Below are 22,897 nucleotides of genomic sequence, written 5' to 3'. Positions count from 1 at the left end.
AAACAAGAGGTATCTCCTTAAGAGGCAAAAAAAGTCAAACAGATTATTTCTACAAAATATGATAGAGCAAGTCTTAACCACAACAGGACCAAACAGTGCTCTGACTCAAACATTCCCTTAGTGCTCTGCCTATATATTAAGGATGCCTTAGAAAGTTTAAGTTCAAATTACACCTCCCATTTTCTGATGTTTCCTCACAGCATTTTGAATGGGCCAAAACAGCTTACAAATTTCACAAAGCACAGGGAGGGGAACACATCTGGCCTTCTTACAACACAAAGCACACATGTCACGTCACGTCTGTTTCCCCAAACAACATAACAACAACTCCATAACTGCCAGTAATGGACTAGTTTGCTGGTTCATAATTAAGCATGCCCAGGGAAAGATCGTGTTGTTACAGATTCATCCCTCCTGCCTCAATGCCACCAGCTTTCCTGACTCCTTCCTCTGTCCAGCAGGGGGCATAGTGGTACCCTCCTCCTCTGACCAGAATTGCTAGTTTCAAGGGTGGCCTGGAAGAATGGGTACCTCAAACGTGGGAACCTACAGTAAATATTGCAATTTAAACTATTGCTCAATGCATATCCATTCACAATGAGTTCTCCAAACCGGAATAAGGACTGGAAAGAAACTCAAGATGTACACCATAAATTAATTACAATTAAAGCAAACTTAATTGGCCTATTGATCATGCATGCAAGATTGTTGCTTAAAGATGTTACAAATGCATGCCGGTGTTGTTTTATACTTTGGCTAACGACAAGAGGTTGTGTCTAGGGCCAGTAGCATGTGTGGCCACTTTTGGAAGGAATAAAAGTTGTACATCTGGAATCCCTATTGTGCACAGGGACAATCTAGTCCTTTCCTTTTGTACCACCTGGACAATGGAGCTCCTTGGCCTTTGAGCACTACCACCCACACGTCATTCCAGCTCTTTCTACACAACTAAAATGGAGCTGAAGTCTGACAGGTAGGACATCTGCTGTTACTCTCACATTCTCACCTTCCAAAAAAGCTTCTGTTACATGAGCAGCTTGAGGAAGCCTGCTGTCCTGCTGGAATGAGCCCACAGGAAAGGCTGCAAACGAGGTCCCAGGACTTGATCAATGTAGCACCAAGCAGTCATCTTCTCATTAATCACCACAGTGCAGCTCTGTAGTGGCCCAGCACTCCTACCCAATCCATCACACTCGAGCCTTACATTCCTCTGGTCTGCGGTACTGTACAAAGCACATCGGCGCCTCATCTAACAGGGTGGTCTGCACAACACCTTGACTCATCCCTTATGAAGACTAGGGTCCTCCTCATTCATTCAAAACTTCATTGAGGTTCTCTCCAACATTCATATGGAGCAGCTTAAATGCACAGAATCATCCCCTGTGCCCAATCAGCTCTCTCACCAATAAGGTAATGTAGTGCTTATGTGAAATTCTAAGTCACTCGAGTCTATTATGTGATCACTCAAGTGAAAAAAAAAACCTACAAGCATGTGTGAGTGATCAATTTCTTTTTAAATTGAATAATCAATTAAATTCAGTTTCAGTGTGCAGTGATAACCTTTCTTTTATATAGAGCTTTTCATAACACAGTATGTACAGTATACTGTATCATCTCAAATAGCTAAATAAACAAAGAGACAGGTATACACAAATGACAATAGCAAATTCAACAATTAAAAGCTATGAAAAAGGGCATGAGTTTAAAGACCAGATTTGAAAATGCTGACTGACTTGTAAAATCTGATGTAGCCTAGGAGATCATTCTTGGAGCAATTGAACAGGTCTCCCAGGGTTACAGCCTAGTATTGGAAACCGGAAGCTTAAGAGTGCAATCAATGCAAAGGTGTCTAAAGAGATAACAGTTCACAGATGTACTCAGGAGTCAAACAGTTAAAACCTTTTAAGGAGAGCAGCCGTATAACAAATTGTATTCTGAAATCCACAAGGAGGCAGTGCAAGGAACAGCTAAGACAGATGATATATGCTCACACCTTTTAGTTTGATTAAAATCCAGGCAGCTGAGTTCTGAACGTGCTGCGACCAGCACGCACTGAATTATAATACTCAGCCATGGAAAAGAAAAATGGAAAAGCACACATGAACCTTTCTATATCAGATATAAACAAACGAGCAGATAATTTTGAAGATGAAGACAAGACATGTTCACAATCCTGAGAGCATGAGATTCAAATGCAAGGCTTGGGTCAAAAATGGCTGTAATATTTATCACGTGAGCATTTGGATTGATTATAGGACCATCAATAGTCAATAGTTATTTAAGATGAGATGCAAAAGCATTTTCTTGTGTCCCCTTTTATGGTCTGTGCATCAGATGTAGTGTCGCAAGGTGGATAGTGCTTGATTCATTTCAGGCATTGTCTGGGCATGAATATAGGTGTCATTAGCTTAGAAATGATGACAGATGCCATACCGACAAAGAATCTGACCCAATGGTAACACAAAGATACTAGCAAGAACTGGACCAAGAACAGAGCCTTGCGGGACACTCAATATCACCTCCTGTATCGGAGGAGCAAAGACAAATTTGTTTTTTTGAGCAAATTGTATCAGTATGATCTACGCAATCAAAGACGTTGCAAAGGTGTGCTGCCCTTGGTCTTTTACGTGCATTTATAGTTGGTAAGAGCAACATTTTAGTTGATTTGTAACACACCAAAACTGCTAGTTAATAGAAAAATGAATCAAAACACAGTTTACTTTTACAGATTACTTTTGTCAATCGAAAAAAAAAGTTGTATTTCATATTGAAAACATGGTTTTAATAAGACAGTTAACTTTCTCCTCAGATATAGCGGCAGTGGTTCAAATTTGTGAGTGGAGTGAAAAAGGAAAGGCATTACCAATAAAATTAATTGCTTCTAATTATATAAACTGCGTGTCTTTGTGCCTCTCATTGACTTGCAGTTCATACGAAGCTAGGTGGTAAACAGCCCAAGCTCCAGAGCTGCTGGGATGCAGACTCCTTTCATCGTGTAAACAAACGTTTCAGATCTAAAGCTTTCCCATAATTGTTATGCTAACCTTGGAGCAAAACCTCTCCATTTGCATTTGAAGGAGCTAAATATTAGCCAAGAAAGAAAGGTCTCTTTTTAAAGGCATGAGAAAATGTCCCTTGCCTTTGGTACTCAACCATCTGTGCTGGCTATGTTTCCCTCTACAGCAAACAGACCAGAGAATGCTGTTGAGAGAGAAAAGTTTAGAAAGGCAGCAGTCTTTCTATAAGAGCACTTATAAAATGAAAAAAAAACAGTAGGCCTTTGCAGATGTAGGCACGGTGAACAGCAGCAGGAAGTAAAGGAAGTAACAGCTCTTTGCAAAATGCCCTTAAATCCAGGTCCTTATTTGTAAAGCATAAATACGATTTCAAACGCCTCAGTCATAACATTTCACCATGTTCCAGAAATTCATATTTTTGCCAGCCGTGTTCCAACAAAGAAAGAAAAACAGTGAAAGAAAAATATTGAATTTTTGTTTTGAGATTTCGAAATTTAAGATAAATGTGACAAAAAATACAGCTCAGTGGTGAAATGGTAGCTTTTTACAGCTGTTGGATTCCTAAAGTGACAAGGCTTCATTTTCAGATTGTCTAAAGTCTGTCTTAGGCAAAATGTAAGTTCTAATTCAATCATAATTTGTTTAAGTGTTACTTTAGTGTCTGTATGATTTGGATTAGTGAAGTGGCTGACTTTGACTGTATGTACTTTACAGAGTATACATGGGAAATCAATCAACATATAAATATCATGCAGTAACGTAGGTTATTTCCAATGAAGGGCAATTGCATTGAAGCATTAAATATTCTTGAACATGTCTGAAAATCAGATTTCTGCATTTGTCGCAAGCTCTGTGCATTGGTGCTCATTACAGTATATAACCATCAAATCTAAACTCACCAATGCCAGATTATAAAGTTTCCCTTCTTTCATTTGGTCCACTTGAATGATAAAGCTGAAACACAGATTGGTTCGTGAGAGCATGTCATTAATGTATGGACACCATCTTTGAGTAAACTTCTTTTTCCCTAACAAGTTAAACAAAGGGCAAGCTTTTTTGTGCTCCTTGCCATAATTGAGATGGTAATGAAGTCATTAGTTTGCTCTCTCCTTTTTCACGGTGAGCTTCTATAGGAATGTCAGAGTGGTTCCTTTGAGGCTTATGTCCTACTGAGCCAGAAACACACCTGTTACATTTTCCCAGGAGCAAGAAGTGCCTTCAGTCTGTCTCTTTTTCAAGCCCACAGAATGTGGGCTCCATTTAAACTCACACACTTACCGTAGATTCACAATGTGATTATTATCGATTCGCATTAGCATCCCTCATTTCATGTTTCTAATCTAAAGTGACAATTATTAAAGGCACAGTTTTATTGAGAACCATCAACACTGGATAAACAAAGGTGTAATTAACCAGTTTCATGCTGGGCGTGTTAGAAAAAGTGACAGTGACATTTTTGGAGGCAGGATGAAAATGCTTGAAAAGTGTCCAAGGGAAGAGATGAGGAAGAAATGATAGCCAGAAATCAAGCAAAGCTCCAAATGACTCAAATCCTCATAGTATTGATCCTTTATAATCTTAAACACATTCCTACAAGTGCTTCTGTCTCCTTCCCGGAACGGCATTCCTTCACAAACATCAACAACCCGGGCGGTACAGTGTGTGTGTGTGTGTGTGTGTGTGTGTGTGTGTGTGTGTGTGTGTGTTTCATGCCACACCAAGCTGGCGGGCACTGGTGTGTTATGAATGTTCAAGTGCCGATTTTCTTTCTTTCAGCCACGGGGGGGTGAGGTGGGGGTGGACAATAAGGGATCTCCTATTGACTCACTTTCACCGGGCTGAGAGGCCCTCGGACCGACCGCATTCCAGCGGAATTGGAGTCAGATCAGAGCGAGGTGGACTGTGTTGGGGTCGCTCAGAAGAAAGACGGAGAGCAGATGGCCAGCTTTGTGTTCCCCTCCCCTTTTCAGCCGGCAATGTGGGAGAGCATGTCTCCAGCCCTGCTTATTGATTCCTGAATAGGCCACCGCATGCCACCAGCCTGTAGGTATGGGGCTCTACTAACAGATGGTGAGATCATTTTGAGCAATTAATTCTTTTAATGTAGCACTGGGAACATGTTTATCGTGGTGCTGAGAGCATGGGGTAAATTATCCACCCTGCTCCCTTCCTTGCTGGGACAAGTTCCAGGGAAGATCCTGGATAAAAGAAAGGGAAAAAAACACTATGGGAACATCTTTTCAAAGGGTTTGGGTCTCACTGAGAATTTCCACATTCCAGTTGTTAAAAAAAAAAGAAGCCTGGGGATGATTTTTGTAAACTTCCAAAATTTCTATCTCTCTGTTTTTCATTAAAAAAGGAGACAAACTTTAAGATTTTAACCAAAAAAAGAAACAAAAGAAGGAAAAAAAACAGTGGGAAAGTTAAACTTATTCCCAAGGTATAAGAATATTTTTATGAGGGTCATGAGCGTGGTAAAGTGTTATTTTATTAGTTTCTGTGCTTTTCACATGATGTTATTTCAGCTTAAGCACAGTAATCCTTAAAGAATGCAATATGTTTATTAATGAATAATACTCATCTAGAAGCTATATTTATAATTTCACTCACCTGCTTTGGTAATTCACCAGATGTTTTGGAAGGAGGTGAAGTTGTACAAATGATGAATGACTATAATTGCTCATTAATTAATTAACAATTGGAATAATTAAACACATGTTAAATGCTAAGTAACAGGGATTCATCGTTAACAGCTCGAGTGCCTTTTTCCATAACTGGACAGGAAGTGTCTCTGTTTACTGAAGCTTCTGTTTAGTGTTTGATTGGCACATCTATTGATAAGCCTATTTTGTATTTCGTGTTTCTCCCAGGCACACCCCAATGCGCCTCAGGCATGTACACTGGCAGAGTGACAAGTGTGCAGAACGTTCCTGGCATTTGAATAATGGCTGCATAACTCCAGAAAACCATCAGTGATGGCAAAATACAGTATGCTCTCCAGCCCGTGGTAGCTTATCCTGCTATCAAAACTATGAGAGCTCACATGTGGGTTCAATGCAAATGTTGGATGTGTCCATGCTGGGTGACCAGAAAAAGGACAGCCGCCAGTATTTTTGGTTAAGTTACACAAGATAATGGCTTTACATGTTGACAGTCTGGTTCCTTTCTACACTTATGTGTTTATTTCTCTGATGTCAGATTCTGGCACAATTGTACCTGCTCCACACCCAAAAAAACCCCGGAAATATTAGGTTGCATGTAGAGGTTTTTCTTACCATGCTTGCAATTATTACAGTATACTGCAGTGGGCTCTGTAAACACAGGCTAGCATCTTCTGTCAATACATGAAAGATGCATTTTGTTGTGACTAACAAATAAGAAAAATCAAATATTTTATTAATTACTTTGAAATCATTTCATAGAATACTACTTCAAATAGACACTTTTTTGGTTCTTAGTACCTCATATAAATGCTTTTGTGAATAAGCTATTTTGCTATTTTATATTTCCCCAAGGCACAAGCGTCCCACTGATTACTGACCATGCTAAAGAATGATACTGACCTCAAAATGCTGTCATTACACAGAGCATGTCTGTCGGAATTGTTTGCAACCTTTCCCCTCACCTGGGGACGTTTGTTTCAGGAGTTCAGACCAACCCTTAAATGTGCTGAGGCTGGCTGAAGGAGTGACACCTGGTGTCCTACCCCCCTGAGTAATGTGAAGCACCGAGCTGCAGCAATGGAGATGGTGGAGAGATGCTGAGCAGGAATCACAGGAAAGGACGTGACCATGGGTGATAGGTAGGAGAAGAGTGGGGGAGTTTCCACACAAAGTTTTGTTATGAACTCCAGTTAGTAAGGGAATTACACTGTTGCATGACCAAATGGCTGTGGTGCCTCTCTTCCTGAAAAGGGTGGCTTTTTAAATTGCCTTTGTTGTGCTCACGAAATCCCCCCTCCCGGTAAAGTGAAGATAATGGATTGAAACTAATTTATATACTGTAGAAACAAACTTTTTTTTATGCAGGTAACAAATAAAATAAATAGGAGGGAAAAATCATGATTTAAGCATCCAAGTCTTTTAGATGGAACAAATGGATGATGGGTTTCAGTTCCAAAACGTGACACTAATTTCAAAACCATAGGTAAACACTCTATAGCACTCCAGCTACGGTCAATGATATGCAACGGGAACTGAAAGTACCAGCTGTAAGTGTTTTCCGAAACTCCCATTGCTTGTATAGAAACTCAACTCACCACATATTGCTGTTTCAGCTCACTGCTGAAGTTTTTTATACAATCCATTCGGTCAACATTATTTCCAGTGCTGACCAAAATATCCAACAGATTCTGCTGAGGCAGTCGCTGAAATAGCACCAGAGGACGTGTTCCAATTGTCCCTCATCAGAATTATTCTGCGTGCGCCCCATTGGGTAAGCTGTGGTCTGGAAACGTTTTAAAACACTGGCTAATCATCGAAATGATAAATCGGAGCCCTACTGAATGTCCAGAAATAGCCATGTTACCCTAGTACTCCCTTATTGTGTTCTTACTTAAAAAGGGAAGCTTCATTAAATATCTTTCATATATGATTTATTTCGCCCTGCAGTATCAAAATGTTCAGTGACTGTCAATTATTGTCCAGAAACTAAAAATACCAAAGCCTGTCTTAAAATAGATTACTTATTCCAGTTGTTTTCCATTCCTGTAATAACTTGGATAGATACATCATCACATTTCATGGACATAGAACATAAAAAGCACAGTTTCTCATACTGATCTGCAAGGGATTCCCCTGCATACTGTTCTCCAATTTCTAATTCGTTTTTCAGATGTTTTTATTTCTGATATGAATATAAACACTGTTTCATGGGTTGCTTAAAGCCAACAGTTTCCTGGCATGTCATGAGCAATAAGTTCGCCCCCTTCAATCCATTACTGACTAATACAAATCTTTTTGTATTTTTGTTTCCAAACATTCAAATTTCAGTTTATAGAAGCAAAAATACAATATTTCTGTGATTGCCTCGATCATTTTATGTTCTAGCTTTTTATATTTGGGTAATATATCTAATTTTTCCATTTTGGTTATTTTTCATTGTTTTTTGTATAAACAAGCCCTACTGTGATTCTTAATACGTTTCTTATTTAATAACAGATCATCCAATAGTAATTCTCAGAGCAGACTCCAAGCTAGTATTGTTGTAAAGAAAATCTTCAATGTCAGATTTTCCAACAGAATCATATACTGCTCATAAGCTATATTAAGTAGTTGTCCATAAAATTAGAATTTAAATCTTTCAAAAAGAACCACCCAAAAAGAGCAAGAAGAACTGCAAAGTATTTTTGTAAATTTATTATAATAAATATGTAAAAAAAATAAAGAAATGGAGGAGAGAAATGAGACCCCATCTCTCTTTCTCATCTCTGTGGTGTAGCTACAGAGAAGCTATTCATGCAGTTTCTGATTTAAAGTGTTTTCTCTCCGATAAGGAGCAGCTCCCAAATGTGGTGCGCCCAGCCATGCCAGGCTATCATGATCAATGGCCATTCCTGGCGCCTATCTGTGCATGGAATTCCAGGGAACATCTGGACTGCAGCCCTAGATGTCAGAGGTCATTGTTACTCATCTCTACCCTTGATCAACCAATCAGGAACCTGCAGGGCGTGGTAACCCCACGAGGGTCTCAAATGCCCGCCAAACTCTCAACCAATCATCATCCGTCTTGGTTCCGGTTTAAAGGACACTGCAAAGCTCCAGACTTTGCTTCTCTTGCCATTTTCACACCCTTCGAGACAATCACGTGACGGCCAGTGTTGTCTGTACAGGGACTGGAACCTTGTTTCAGCAAAGTGTCAGGCTGGGAAATGCCCGTACGTATGAATTCAAATTGCTAGCCGCCAACGTGGACGCTTCGCTTGATCACCGAAGTATACTTTTGGACTTTGGTCGACAATCTGAATACGTTTTTATTCGGCAGTAGCACTACACCGGAAGCAAACAAAGTTTCTTCCCCCTAAAGAGTGACTTGCTCGGACCCGCGGTCACCCTCAAGGTAGGGCCTTGGGAGAGACGACTGCACTACGATTCCTCCCTTCGTCCGACTCCGAGCTGCACTAGGACTGGTTGACCGGCAGCCAGAGGACGCCAGGATGACGCCTATTGGACGCCGCAACAGAGCCTGCCAGCTGGTCTTTGGTGTCCATGCCGGGAAATACGAAACCATATCTGGATAAGTAAACCAAATATTCTACATTGCCAATCAAGTTGTTACCTCAACACAAGTTGATATCAATTTAATTCATATGAGTAATGTATTTACTTTGAGTATCTCATGTAGAAGTTATATTAATGAGACTGATTAATGAAATAGTATAGCCAAATGATGTACTGAAGGATATTCTTTGTTTGCATCTCTTTGTGTTTTGCATCTCTTCGGGATTATATACCTTGCACTTTGATAACCTTCACAGTAAGATCTGCCATCTGTATCCAGGCAGACTGCTATGTTTTATATGCACAATTTGTGTATTAATAAATGTATCTCGTTTATTGAATCCATGTGTGTGTCGCTGATTGATTGAATAGCCATAAAAGAATCACCTCATGGTTACTGCTGCAATTAATAAATTTTCCCAGTAAATTCACAAAACTCCTACATATCTATAATGCCAGCTACAGTTGGCATATGTTTTGCATTTCTGATCATCCAACACAGAAGGAAATGGAGCAGAGCACAATGTTAAGCGATGACAGGTCAGTGGAGAAATGTAATGAACTTCTTCTGAAGTCAGTTTGTATTATGTGTCATTTTTCAATGTACACAGCTTGAACAAAAATTCAGGAGGAAGGTTAGATCCTAATCGCACACATTCCCACTCACCTAGATATATAAGTCTCGCACCCAGGGCTTGCCTTTGTCTATCTCTCTCCCATCCCCCACTTCTGCACCCGCCTCCCCATCTACATCCTTGGAGCAGCTCCCTAGCTTATTCCTCGCAATAATTGGCGGGGGGGGGGGCAGTCTTATTCTCATGGCTGGCCTGCCATTCCCTCAGCTAGGCGAGCAACAACAAATACTCCCTTTATATTTAATCCCTCCGTACCATTCATTAGGATCTATTGCACTACTGAAACAGGAATTAGTTTTGTGTCTTCTGGCATAACGATGTATTTTTTTCTCCAGCAGAAATTCCCCAAATATTTCTGTCTCACAGGTGGCTCTGCATTTGAGTAGGTAATAGCTGAGCTGTCAAGCCCCAGAAGGTCAGTACCCCTTGACAGGTCTTTGTTGTTAAATCAAATGTTACGACTATCAAATTTGTATATATTCTACCTTACATCTTCACTACATATCGCAGCTCCCTATGAGGTCACTGTTAATTTTATTTTTAAGTGGCACTTTAACCAAACTGTTATTCTCAACGTTACCTCTACTATAATGTCCTACTATATTATAGTTTGATTTCTTTCACCAAGACATTTTGTGAAATGTAAGCATAACTGATTCCTGTATTTCAGAGGTGAAACAGTTTGTTTTAGCATTGTGCAAACTTCACACCCTGCATTTGAGTGAATTTTACCCTGTAATATGCTGTGCAGTTTTACTGAAGTTGCACACACCTCCCTTGTTATTTTCAGTTCGGTCTTTTTCACTTTTTTGTTTCACTTTCTACTGCCAAAGTTCATTTTCACATCTTGAAAAATTCCCGGTTTTCTCACCCTGCTGCAGTGAATCTGGTTTCAGAGAAAGGTTAGTGTTACTGTAGATGTTTAAGAGAATAGCTGCTTCTCTGTGCCAAAAGCCTCTATCAAGAGCTGACACTGAGTTCCTACATCCTAGATAATGTAGAGTTAGATCCACAGCCACTTGTTGACTGGGGTTCAAGTCACAGTAGCAGTGTGAAGCTCCACTGAGATCAGAGCTGATGATCCATAGTTTGCCCTGTAACTGTCACCTCCAGTAAAAGGAGGTGTTACGGCGTAGAAATGTATCTGTTCCCAGGTTGGAACAATTTAAAATCAGTCCACTTGGCACGTCACGTACCAGACAGCACATGTAAGGTTTTTCAGTTCTCTCAGTCAGTGGAGCACAGCAGCAGCATGCTGGGATGCCAGTCTCAGCTTGAAGTAAGCGATTGCTGAAACAATAGACACTGAACCCTCACACCCCCACTCAAACCTGCTTCAGGGACAATCAGTGGAGATGGACGATGGCAGAGTGTCCTCCTCTGATTTGTAACCGTTCTTATGTAATACATATCTACCTTATACAACATGTAATTGTGACTTTTTCTGAGCAACATGGCAAAATGAAGAGTTGTAAGACAGTTCTGTTTTCTCTAGCCTTGCTATTGAAAACAGATCCAATATGACTCAAACTCCTAAATCATTGATGCTTGTATGTACAAGGCCACTGGTGTCCTTTACTCCCACCCTAACCTGGAAAGGTGTTCCACAATGCCTATATATAGCAGGTATAGGATGCTATATATTCCGTATGTATGTCTAGATATTCAAAGCTGAGAGCTGGAAAACACATACTTACAGATATAAATACACAAAAGCAGACTCTTAATCAGCGAGTCCTCATTCTGTAGGCTTCTCAAGAGGAGATTTTAAAGGCACAGGGCATTTCATTGATGGGCATTTCATTGATGAACAGCCACGCCAATTCTCACAACATGGGGTATCACAGCTCTAACTCGGACAGTGTTAATAGCTAAGGAAGACACCGATGTGGCCTTGTGGAGCAGGCGCTGTGTATAGGTGTGCTGTGATGAGGAGAACATATATAATAGTATTATTAAAGTATTTGACCTTGGCGTCCCCCCAGAATTCAGCAGTTTTCTCACCGTGATGTTGGCTGTCAGGGGTGACCCTTACAACGGCCTCAACTGGCCAGAGAAAAGGATGAGATTTCTGTGAAAAACGAGCTCCTGGCTCTTCTTGCCAGCTGGCCTTGCCCTTATTTTGCATGGCTCTGATTTGTTTTGCCTACGGAAGACACAGATGGAAAGGGGGAGCCACCCTGCTGTAATCTCTCCCTACAATGTCACAGGCTCTCCCTTCGCAGCGCTGAGTGGATCCCACTGACCGGCTATGTGTTCACATATTCCAAGCGTAGTTACTCACTCATAATTGTTGACAACGGTTTAAAACTGCTTTATCTAATGTGATATTTGTAGCAGCCCAGCTGTAGTAGGGATAGTAGTTTCAGCTAACCTGGTACTGAGGCCTCTACTGTTCGTATACAGGCTCATATTGGGATAATTGTTTGATTCCCAAGTGGAGAAGTGAGAGCCGCATTCTTACATGGGGTTAATTCAGTCCGTTTCTTATATATCAGGACTCCCACTGGTGGCTGGTTTTGGGCTGTTTCAGAGCTTGTCTTTGCTTAGAGAGTATACTGTAGAAGATTCCACTTAATAGAGTTTCTGGTTCAAAATATGTTTGCTGTCCTAATTAGTTTTTGTGTGTTCTGGCCTCCTAAGGCCTTTGTTTATAGAGGGCCTGAGCCCAGTATGGTCATTTTGTTCTGCTTCAGCCTTTAGATTTGATGTTTCATTTGTATCCAGGTAAAACGCAACAGATACTGCACAGCAGGGTATCTGTGAGCAGAAATGGATGTTTAATGGATTCTTCCTCGCCAAAGCCAAGGCCTGCACACTATGCTAATGAAAGTTGTTTTCCTCCCCGTTTTCAGCAACCCACATGAAAATAATGCCCGAGGGAAAATACCCATGGGGAGAACGGCAGGGTGAAATAGAGTCATGGAGATTGAGAAACATTGCTTTTGCTTTCACTGTAGTGCAGAAGCTTTCTACTGAACATACTGTAAAAAATAATCCAGTGAAACCTAAAGTCTCAGGTAGCTGTATTGGAATGTGCTGCTTAAAGTCCATGTTTCCATTTAAATATCCTATTTCGAACTGGATTTGATCAATTTGATGTTTTCAAGATTCTGTGTGGTTCTATTCTGCTGTGGGCTTGTGGGCTTCACAAGCCTGCTTTCACAGGATTGCTGTTTATGTTGGAGATGTTATTTCCTTCTTTGCTTTCACTTCAATATTTTTACAAACGCGTTTGGGAAACGGAGACTGTGAGCGCTAACTGGAGTATAAAAGTAATCTGTTCAGCAACAGAGCACAGCAGCTATGGAGCTCCGTGCAGCACATTAAGTCACTGGCTAGAACTGTTACAGTAATAGAGCCTTTAATCTAACCAGCTGAGTCGGCACCCACCTCCAGCTCTTCACCCAGTGGGCACTGACTTGGTACCATCTGGCAAACACAAGGCACCATTTCTTCCCAGTGAAAAAATGAGCACAGTCCTCTCCCTGTTTGAAAGCTGTCCATGTTAGTAGAAAGTTCACTTAACCCAGAGCTAATTTATAATTTCTGGTCCTTGCTCGTCTACCTGGTTTATTTAGTCAGGTTGAAAAGTACAGGTGAAGATGCTACATTAGAGGAAAAACTATTATAAGAAGCGAAGTCCACATGCTCTGGTAGGATGTTTTTTGGATACATTAAAGGTTTGATTTCGTGTGTTTGTCTTGTTCTTTTTTGTCATTTGTCCCCTGTGATTCTGTTATTGTTTGTGTTCAACTTATTTGACAGGAAAATTAACTTTTGCAGAGGCAATAGGTTCTGCAGAATCCATTTTCTAACCATGTCATCCAATCCAGGGTCGTGGGAGACTATCCCAGCAAGCAACAGGCGCAAGGCAGGATACACCCTGGATAAGACACCAATCTTTTGCACACAGCCACAAACACACTCACACAAGGGCAAATTTCCTCAGAAGCCAATAAACCTGCCACTATTTCTTTGCACTGTTGAAGAAAGCTGGAATATCCTATAATATCCAGAGAAAACCCACACAAACTTGGGAAGAACGTGCAAACTCCCCTCAGATAGCACCTCAGGTCCACAATTGGAGGCAGGTCTCCAGTGCTGTCAGGCAGTAATGCAAACCACTGCACCAACACGCCTCTCTCTAGAGCAATACCTCTATAGACGTCCTTTCATTTGTTGTTTTTGCTGGAATACTCAGCAAGAAAATATTTATCTAAGCAGAAATGACGATAGAGACCCACACAGAAAACGTTATAGGGCTTTCAGAATTACTAAAAAATGCAGATGATATGAACTACTCTTTCAAGAGCCTGGGAGAAAGGCAGCTCCTGTTCTCTGAGAAAGATTAGGGCTGGAAGCCAGCTGAAGAGCCCTCAAGTGGAGCCTGGTAACTGAGAATGAAATGCAGGCAAAAAGGACTCTGTCAATAATAGTAAATATCTTTCTCATTGTAGGGTCTTCGTTGCTATTTCCGTGCACCAGCATAACTCTCAAGCCCCAGAGTTTTCAACCAGCATCTGCTATACTACCGCGTGCATTGCAGAAAGTTACTTTTGTAACGTTTTCAGATCCAAGATTATGTATGTAAGTGAGAAAATGGGTAATGGGATCCTTTGCAGTGATAAAACAGGCACTTTAAAAAGTTGGTGTCACTGGTTTTAAGAGGTAATGCATTTGTTTTAGCATTGCTGCCTTGCAGAGTTGGGTTCAATTTCAGTGGTGTCTTCTGTGTGGAGTTTGCATGTTCTCTCTGGGTCTGTGTGAATTTTATCTCGCAGTCCAAGGACATACTGGAGAGCTCATTCTCACCTGATCTCTGCCCATGTTCTCCCTGTGTCCCACCCCTTCTTTTTCTGCTACTTTCCTTCTCTCCCTCACACCTGATGAAGGCTCCACATCCGAAACATAATGTTTCTTTTCTTTACCTTTCAGCATGGAATGATCCTTTACCTGTTACTATGCAACCTACAGTAAGCATTCTGACGCAACTATCTACTCAATACTGGAAGGTTGAATGGCTCCTGGGAAAACTGGCCCTGGTGCGGGCGTGCGTGCGTGTGTGTGCCCTGTGACAAACTGGCGTCCTCCTGCCCAAGGTACTGTATAGCCTGCCTTGCGCCTGTTGCTTGCTTATTGGATAAAGCAGTTAGGAAAAGCATGGATCTGCTTTCTATATAATAACAGCACAGGAGTTTATGTAACTCATTACTAATAATTATTATTCCTCACATTGGTTAATTTTTAAAAGATATCGCTTACGCATACTGTAGGAATCCATTAGAAGGTTCTGAATACTTCTGCAAGGCCCTGTAAGTAAATGCAGAGTGCTGATCGTGATTTACGCAGGCTCTACTGTGAAAGCCACAGGCTAGTCGCATGTGTGGCCATTGCTGGCAGCAGCACGCTGCGCGTCTGTGACTCGTGCTTTGCGCCAGTCAGGAGTCATGACGCGGCAACTCACGACACCTCAGAATCCGGATTTCAAACTCTGAACCCGCACCAGGGAAAATATTTACCGGAAAGGAAACGCATTCTGGACCTTTGCTGAAATCGAAGCCAGAAAAGCAGTTACGTAAAGCTCAGACCTTTGCATGATTTGTAGGTGGAATGTGTTTCCCCGCAATACTCACGCGTGTCTTTCTCACACTATGGAAGATACCGATCGTCCGGCTTCTCCTCTGCGGTACACATTCTGCCCCGCTAGAATGCAACACTGCGGTAAGAACGATAACATTGTACTTTATTGACGTTTTCCTTAAAACCACCGGTGCTTGTCCGGGGTGTTTGCAATTGCAGTAATATTTCAGATTCCAGATAATTCACATTTGGCCTGTAAGTAATGTCAAGATGGATAGCCAGCAGCCATATCACCCTGCAACTCACAACTGGCAACCCACTGAAGCTAAGCAGGTGTGAGCCTGGTCAGTACCTGGATGGGAGACCTCCTGGGAAAAACTAAGGTTGCTGCTGGAAGAGGTGTTAGTGGGGCCAGCAGGGGGCGCTCACCCTGTGGTCCACGTGGGTCCTAATGCCCCAGTATAGTGATGGGGACACTATACTGTAAAAAGGTGCCGTCCTTCGGATGAGACGTAAAACCGAGGTCCTGACTCTCTGTGGTCGTTAAAAATCCCAGGGCGTTTCTCGAAAAGAGTAGGGGTGTTACCCCGGCGTCCTGGCCAAATTTCCCATTGGCCTTAACCAATCATGGCCTCCTAATAATCCCCATCTATGAATTGGCTTCATTACTCTCTGCTCTCCTCCCCACTAATAGCTGATGTGTGGTGAGCGTTCTGGCGCACTATGGCTGCCGTCGCATCATCCAGGTGGATGCTGCACATTGGTGGTGGTGGAGGGGAGACCCCTTTACCTGTAAAGCGCTTTGAGTGGAGTGTCCAGAAAAGCGCTATATAAGTGTAAGCAATTATTATTATTATAACAAGAGGTTCAGCCACAGGGACCACCTTTAAACCCCCGACCTTAGCTGTGCAAGGCCAGTAGGGGGCGCAGCACGCTTTGGTCCTAATTTCCAAAATCCCAATGCTCCGGTACGGTGAGTGGCGGCCACCGTGCTGTAGGATGTGCCATCCTTTCGATTAAGACATCGAGCCAGGGTCCTGATTGCTTGGTCATTAAAGACATCATGGCACTGTGGACGCCTGGATTTAATTCCACATCTGAACTGCTGTCTCCTCCTTGCCTCAGTGGATGACACGACTCTCCACAGCTCGGGCTGAGCTCCGTGCAGCCAGGCTGCTGAAACGGAGGAACTTCTGCAATTGAGAAGGGAAAATTCTCCAGCAGAGAAAATTATTGTACAAAAGGGTGATGAAGTACTTATTATTAGAAAAACAGTACCTGTTTTTGGTTTTGCTTTTAGACACCGAAAGAAAGAGGTGTGTTGGGAAAGTTCCTGTTCCTAGTTTGGATTAAAAAATGTTACCCTAACACTTACTGATAATAATAATTGCTTACACTTATATAGCGCTTTTCTGGACTCCACTCAAAGTGCTTTTACAGGTAATGGGGACTCCCCTCCACCACCACCAGTGTGCAGCATCACCTGGATGATGCGACGGCACCCATAGTGCGCCAGAACGCTCACCACACATCAGCTATCAGTGGGGAGGAGAGCAGAGTAATGAAGCCAATTCATAGAGGGGGATTATTAGGAGGCCATGATTGGTAAGGGCCAATGGGAAATTTGGCCAGGACGCCAGGGTTATACCCCTACTCTTTTCGAGAAACACCCTGGGATTTTTAATGACCACAGAGAGTCAGGACCTTGGTTTTACATTTCATCCCAAGGAAGGCGCCTTTTTACAGTATAGTGTCCCCATCACTATACTGGGGCACTAGGACCCACATGGACCGCAGGGTGAGCGCCCCCTGCTGGCCCCACTAACACCTCTTCCAGCCGCAGCCTTAGTTTTTCCCAGGAGGTCTCCCATCCAGGTCCTGATCAGGCTCACACCTGCTGAGCTTCAGTGGGGCTGCCAGTTGTGAGTTGCAGGGTGATATGGCTGCTGATAATAGAATAATAGAGACTGTAGTTTTGCTGGTACGTTCAAAGGCCTCTTCTCAATTTTGTTTGTACCCACGTCAAAGAAAATTACAAAATTACAAACACAAGTATCTGGACGACAAAAGTGGTGCTTCAAGACTTCTGCATAGACCCGTAGAGTCTGCCATGAATCCTTACGCTCACAGATTAATGTAGCATGTTTAACATCCTGAGCGCCAACTGAGGGCGTTTTGCACCTGCAGAGCTTCAGGGTTTTCCAACTGCCAGCCACCCCGAGACTAACAGATCAGGTAATTCTGCAGGTGTTGGCTGGAGACAGTGAATGATACTGTACTGCCAACCAGAAGCCAGGGAGGGGAAGGCAGCGCTCTCTCACGGGCTGCTCCCCCAGTCTGCGGAGCTGGAAGGGATCTGTGGCTTTGGCGTCCGCATCGCCTTGGCAACCTGCCTGGCGACGCCGGCAGGGGATCGGCGTGAATGGGTGACGTCACGGGGCTGGCGCCAGGCAGTCTGGGGTGAGGAGCCAATGAATCAGCTGTCAGTGCGGGGACCGAGCTCCCGCAGCAAGCGGGGGTAACGCCGGAATGTGTAAAAAAACACACAGCGATACACACCGCTGGCTGAAGGCATGAGAACCCGCCGGGAAAGGAAGGGGGCGAAAGAGAAAACAGACACTGTTACTTTGTCGGCTTTGAAACGAGCCGTCTTAAAATCACTAACACGTCGGCGAGCCGTAGGCTTCTGTCCTAGTGGCACTGGCTATGTATTTTTAACGTTTACACACACACACAAGTTCTAGCCGATAAACTTGTGCGTTTTGTGTGTCCGCCCGGGAGGGACTGGGATCGGGATCGGCCTTGTTACTGTATTGCGAACTGAAATGACCACCGAAATCGCCATCGCGATAATAACATCTGCTGTTATGATCTCTGGGACACTTTCGGTAAGGATCCCCAAAGGACCTCTGATCGATACGAAATCATTAGAAGCACTTTTAGACTGAAACGTATCCGCATACGGACTGTCGATACATATACAACATTGTATTTAGTCCCCCTACTCAGATGTGTTCGCTTGTGCTCATTCCACATTTTTTTACCTGCGAATGCTTACAATGACGAGATATTGTTTTTGTAGATTGCGCATTGGTTTTGTAAAAAAAAAACATGGTTTACACTCGCCAGAAATTAAAGGAACACAAGGTTTTATATATCGTGATTCGTCTGTCCGTTTAGGCCGTGATGGAAATGTTTTATAACCTCAAGAGATGAAGAAGCAATAAAACTCTAGACCCTGTTAAAATATTTAAAAGGGGCAGCATTATATATATATAATCTCCTCTGGCATTTTAAATGTGGATAAGGTATAGGAGAAAGACAGTGGTCAACGGATAGTCTGGAATAATACCTTAAAATGAAAATAAATTATGCATAGGATTGGTATTAATAGACCTGAAACGTTATCTCTCAGGTATGCGATTTCTCTCAATAAATAATCTTCTCAACTGGAACGGATGCATGTTACTGCAAATAATGTACACTCGGTTCTACAGAAGAGAACCAAAGTACATTATGTATTCAAGAAATTAAGACATGTTTAAAATAATAATTTTGAAAGTCGCAGACACCAAGCAAATAATAAACATTCTTCCTCTTATTTAAATTGGCGGTGGTTTTCAGTATTAAGACACGCATTATTTAGATTTTCGATGGGAGCATATTTTTAATGTTTTGTGTATATAATTTCAACAGATTTACAGCAAAAATAGGATTTCACACACTAGAGGTTTCCTCATTTTAGATGTAAAATACAGTGCAATCGGACGGCATTGTGCTCTTGAGCTGTTTCACACAATACGCATTAACAACATCGATACTAACAGCGCCAGTGGCTGGGGTACAATACGTATTGGCTTGAACCAAGACGCCCTTTGCTGTTTTTTACACAAAAATTGTGTTGTCTCCTTCCCAGCCCAGATGGTTTTGAGCAGTTGGTGCGGTGTGTGGGCATGTCTGGAGTTTTTCTGCTCTTTTATTTTTACACGTCCGGCTCATTTTAAAACAAAAAAAAAAATCTCACAGCAGCGCTACTTAGCTATGCAGTGGTTTTCTGTGGGCATGACGCGACCTTGATTCCCGTTTCCCGAAGTTCCAGCTGCCTCCTTCCCTATTTCCCTTCACAACGATTGCATTTTTTTCCCCCAACCCGCCCGGGTTCCCACTCACACCTACCCGCAGCAACTAGCAGCGCCGCTGCCCTTCGCGTACGAGCGACTTCAGCCGGAGACCCACCGCAGTGTGCGGGCAGCGCCTCTATAGGCCCGAGCGCTCTGATCACGGGCACCAGCGAGCCTCCTGATTGACCGGCGTTTCGCCCACAGCTGTCAACCCGCCGCCGGTAGCGCCTCCCCTCTCCTGTATAAATGTACGGATTGTATTCGTTTTCTAAAGATACTTAACGCTCTGCCTAGTGGAGAGCGGTGAGCTCTCAGGTCAGGGAATAGCATTAGAGACGGGAACTGCGCTCTCTTGAACATTTTGTTTTTGTATCTGAACAGCCAAAGACGTTCAAGTCCATTGAAGTAACCTTTAACACCGAGAGGTTTTTTTTTTAAAAGACATAACCGTCTTGTTGTAAGCAGAGCTCCGCTCCCCTCCACAAGCCAAGCGGTACAGTGTTGTTTGTTTGTTTGTTTGTTTGTTTTTAAAAATAACAATGAAAGCTGTTACTCCAGTCCGCTCTCAGAAGGATTCCTCCTCCGGTTGCGGTGACATCGCTTTCCACTGTCTGTCGGACCATAGCCTGAACATCGCCCGGTGCAAAATGGAAGAAGAGGAGCTCTTTTGCCTGCAGTATGACATGAACGACTGTTACACCAGGCTGAAGCGGCTAGTGCCGACCATACCGCAGGGCAAGAAAGTCAGCAAAGTGGAGATCCTGCAGCATGTGATAGACTATATATTGGACCTGCAGTTCGCCCTGGAGACGCACCCGGCTCTGTTGAGGCAGCAGCACGGAAGGTGCCCACCGGCCTCCGCCAGGACACCCCTGACTGCTCTCAACACTGAGCAGGTAAGCATCCCCAAAGCAGCGCTGCGCCCGGCGCCTGGCAAGCCGGGGACGGGCGGTGCGTGCCCGGCTCGAGCAGGTCCCAAGAACGCCAGCCTGGTGTCCTAAACCAGTCCCTGAAGGCAAGAAAAAAAAGCACATTTTGCCCCGCAGAGGCATAGTATATTCTTGCTGCTGGAGTAACTGAAATTCTGCTGCCTTTCCCGTTAACCCGTCTGTTAATTGGACATGTAAGATCTAGTTTGTCTGAGCCACATTTCGCATGTTTTGTTTCAAATTATCTCGATTTGTTTATTTTCATTTACGATCATTATGAAGCATTCTGGATACGGGATGGTGCAGCACCTAACTGCATTTGTCGAGAGAGTAGCGAGTTGGACATTTAAAGTGACCAAAACAAAACAGCAAAAATGAAATTGTCAATTTTGTCAAACATTTGCACGTTCTTTTTGCTTTGTGGGAATGCGAGTGTTGACTCATGCACAGACCTTTCTAGACATACGTATTATTTTTTTTTATTAAAAACGATAGTTATAATTCTTATTAAAATGCGTACGCCAAATTGTTTATGTTAAGTCTTAATTCAAGATTTGATTTGTTTCAGGCAAGAGCCATTCTCAAAAAGCAAGAGGACACTATTCTGTGTCGTTGAAATACGGCGAAAAGGTGAGTAGATTTAGTTTCTCCTTTGAAACAAATGCATTACGCACTTGGACTCGGTTAAAACGCATCTGACTAAAAAGCGCAAAATGAACCGTTTTCGTGGGTAGCGGAACCTTGTCCAATTTGAATAGGCGAGTGAGCGGCGTTAGTGAAACAACTGCAGCAAGTAAGACTAAATGAAGTACGATTCCATTTGTTGGCATTAACTTGGCCACAGCTGCAACTTTGCGCAAGAACTGTCTCCGGTGTAGCCATCAACCGGAGCAAACGGAGGGTTAAAACGGGATCTCTGAAGCAGTGGGTTAGCAGAGTCTCGTTACCTGCAGCTGCGTTTTGTACGTTTGCCCAAGCCCAAAAAGCCGTGGTTGTTGTTTGACCTGGTTTGTTTTGGGTTGTTGATCAACCATGCCCTCTGTTTTCTTGGTGGCGCCAGTCAGTCTGGATCACCGCGGTTCATACAAACCTCCCCTCTATTCATTCCTCTCCCACAGGTGTGCGGAAGGCCCATCCAAACTCAGAAACAGTCCGAGAGAGAATCTGGAGCCAGAATCAGAGGGGATTGCTAAACGCTACGGAAACAGGAAAAAAAACAACAACAGCCAAAACAAAACTTAATTACGACAGCGAAATGAACTGCTTCCCCTATCCCACCGTTTTTCCGAGAAATTATCCTAGAACTTCAAATAATTGCTCTGATTTCTGAGTAAAAGAGACGCGGTGGAATTGTTTGGTTTACAGCATTATATAAATACGAACACTGTTTTAGAACAACGGCATTTTTTTAATTTACTAAAAGCAGATTTTAAAGCTTTACTAAACTGTAAAAGAATTGTAAATGTATTGACATCTATTGTTTAAAATAGATGATACACGTTGGACCAGGGATAACTTTTTTGCCCTGCTAGAAACTGTTCAATATTGTTAAGAGGTATAACGATTTATGACAATTAATATTGTACATATATATAGAGAAAGAGAGATGTTCTATAAATGTATGTGAAAGAAAATATCTATATGCTTAAATAGACTATTGTAATTATAAGATATTTTTATTAAAACTCTTTTGTTTTGTAAATATGGTGTTTTCATTTTTATGTTTGGTGGATGAATCCATTATGTTTTGCTAATAAAGTCTGTAAAAACCATGCCAGTTTTTCCTTTTTGTTTAAAATATATAATTGATGTTCCAGCATCTTTTTTTTTAACACTTGATAAACTCGTCTGCATGCAAAAAAATGACTTTCCAGATTATTTTGCTTAAAATAAGAGACTTTCAGGATGGAAATCAGTGCATGGTTGATTCTGGCTGGATTTTGTATAGGTCTTTAAATGGTGCCACATCTCAAGATTTTGTAAAACAAAGTAATTGTATTCTTTGAAGGAAAAAAAAATGGCAATGTTTCTAAAAAATCTGACGATAAGGTTTTGAGAGTTTGTAACAGATGTTCACTGCTGAAATAAAATCTTGTGGCATGCATTCGCAGGGTGTGTTCATCCCTTCAGAATGTGGAGGAGCCTAAACAAGTTTTGGGAATCCTGGCTCATGTGTTGCATCCTTCTGTCTATTTAACTGGATGCTTTTAAAATCCTTCGAGATGCTAGGAATGCAATTTAAAATAGTTATCATTGCCTAACACCGATAAGTTGAGCTGCAGTATTTTCACCTGCTTCTGTTTGGTGCTTTGGTCGTAAATTAAAGCTGCAATAGATATTTCATTGAGGATTAGTGTTTTTTTTTTTGGCCGTGTGTCTTTGCAGAACGTTTGC

The 22,897-nt window shown here is 42.3% G+C and overlaps 1 protein-coding gene and 1 long non-coding RNA gene across 3 annotated transcripts; both read left to right on the top strand.

Moving 5' to 3' along the window:
- Positions 1-4,104: 4,104 nt before the first annotated feature.
- On the top strand, positions 4,105-15,078 carry LOC107078708 (uncharacterized). 2 transcript variants are annotated; one of them, XR_001479674.2, is made up of 5 exons: positions 4,105-5,087; positions 5,888-6,133; positions 6,662-6,819; positions 8,512-10,285; positions 14,809-15,077. It is a non-coding gene; the product is annotated as an uncharacterized lncRNA (long non-coding RNA). The 2 variants fall into 2 exon arrangements; XR_001479673.2 differs by having other exon boundaries at positions 5,888-6,819; positions 14,809-15,078.
- Positions 15,079-19,858: 4,780 nt separating this feature from the next.
- id4 (inhibitor of DNA binding 4) lies at positions 19,859-22,607 on the top strand. The gene is made up of 3 exons (XM_006635970.3): positions 19,859-20,470; positions 21,072-21,133; positions 21,622-22,607. The coding sequence occupies exons 1-2, from the start codon at positions 20,114-20,116 to the stop codon at positions 21,117-21,119; spliced, it is 405 nt and encodes a 134-aa protein (XP_006636033.1). The 5' UTR covers positions 19,859-20,113; the 3' UTR covers positions 21,120-21,133; positions 21,622-22,607.
- Positions 22,608-22,897: the final 290 nt, after the last annotated feature.

Source organism: Lepisosteus oculatus, chromosome 10 (genome assembly GCF_040954835.1).
Source record: "Lepisosteus oculatus isolate fLepOcu1 chromosome 10, fLepOcu1.hap2, whole genome shotgun sequence".
NCBI classification, from domain to species: Eukaryota; Metazoa; Chordata; class Actinopteri; order Semionotiformes; family Lepisosteidae; genus Lepisosteus; species Lepisosteus oculatus.
The sequence above is the reverse complement of the archived record's forward strand: the minus strand, read 5'-3'. Positions and strand labels throughout refer to the sequence as shown.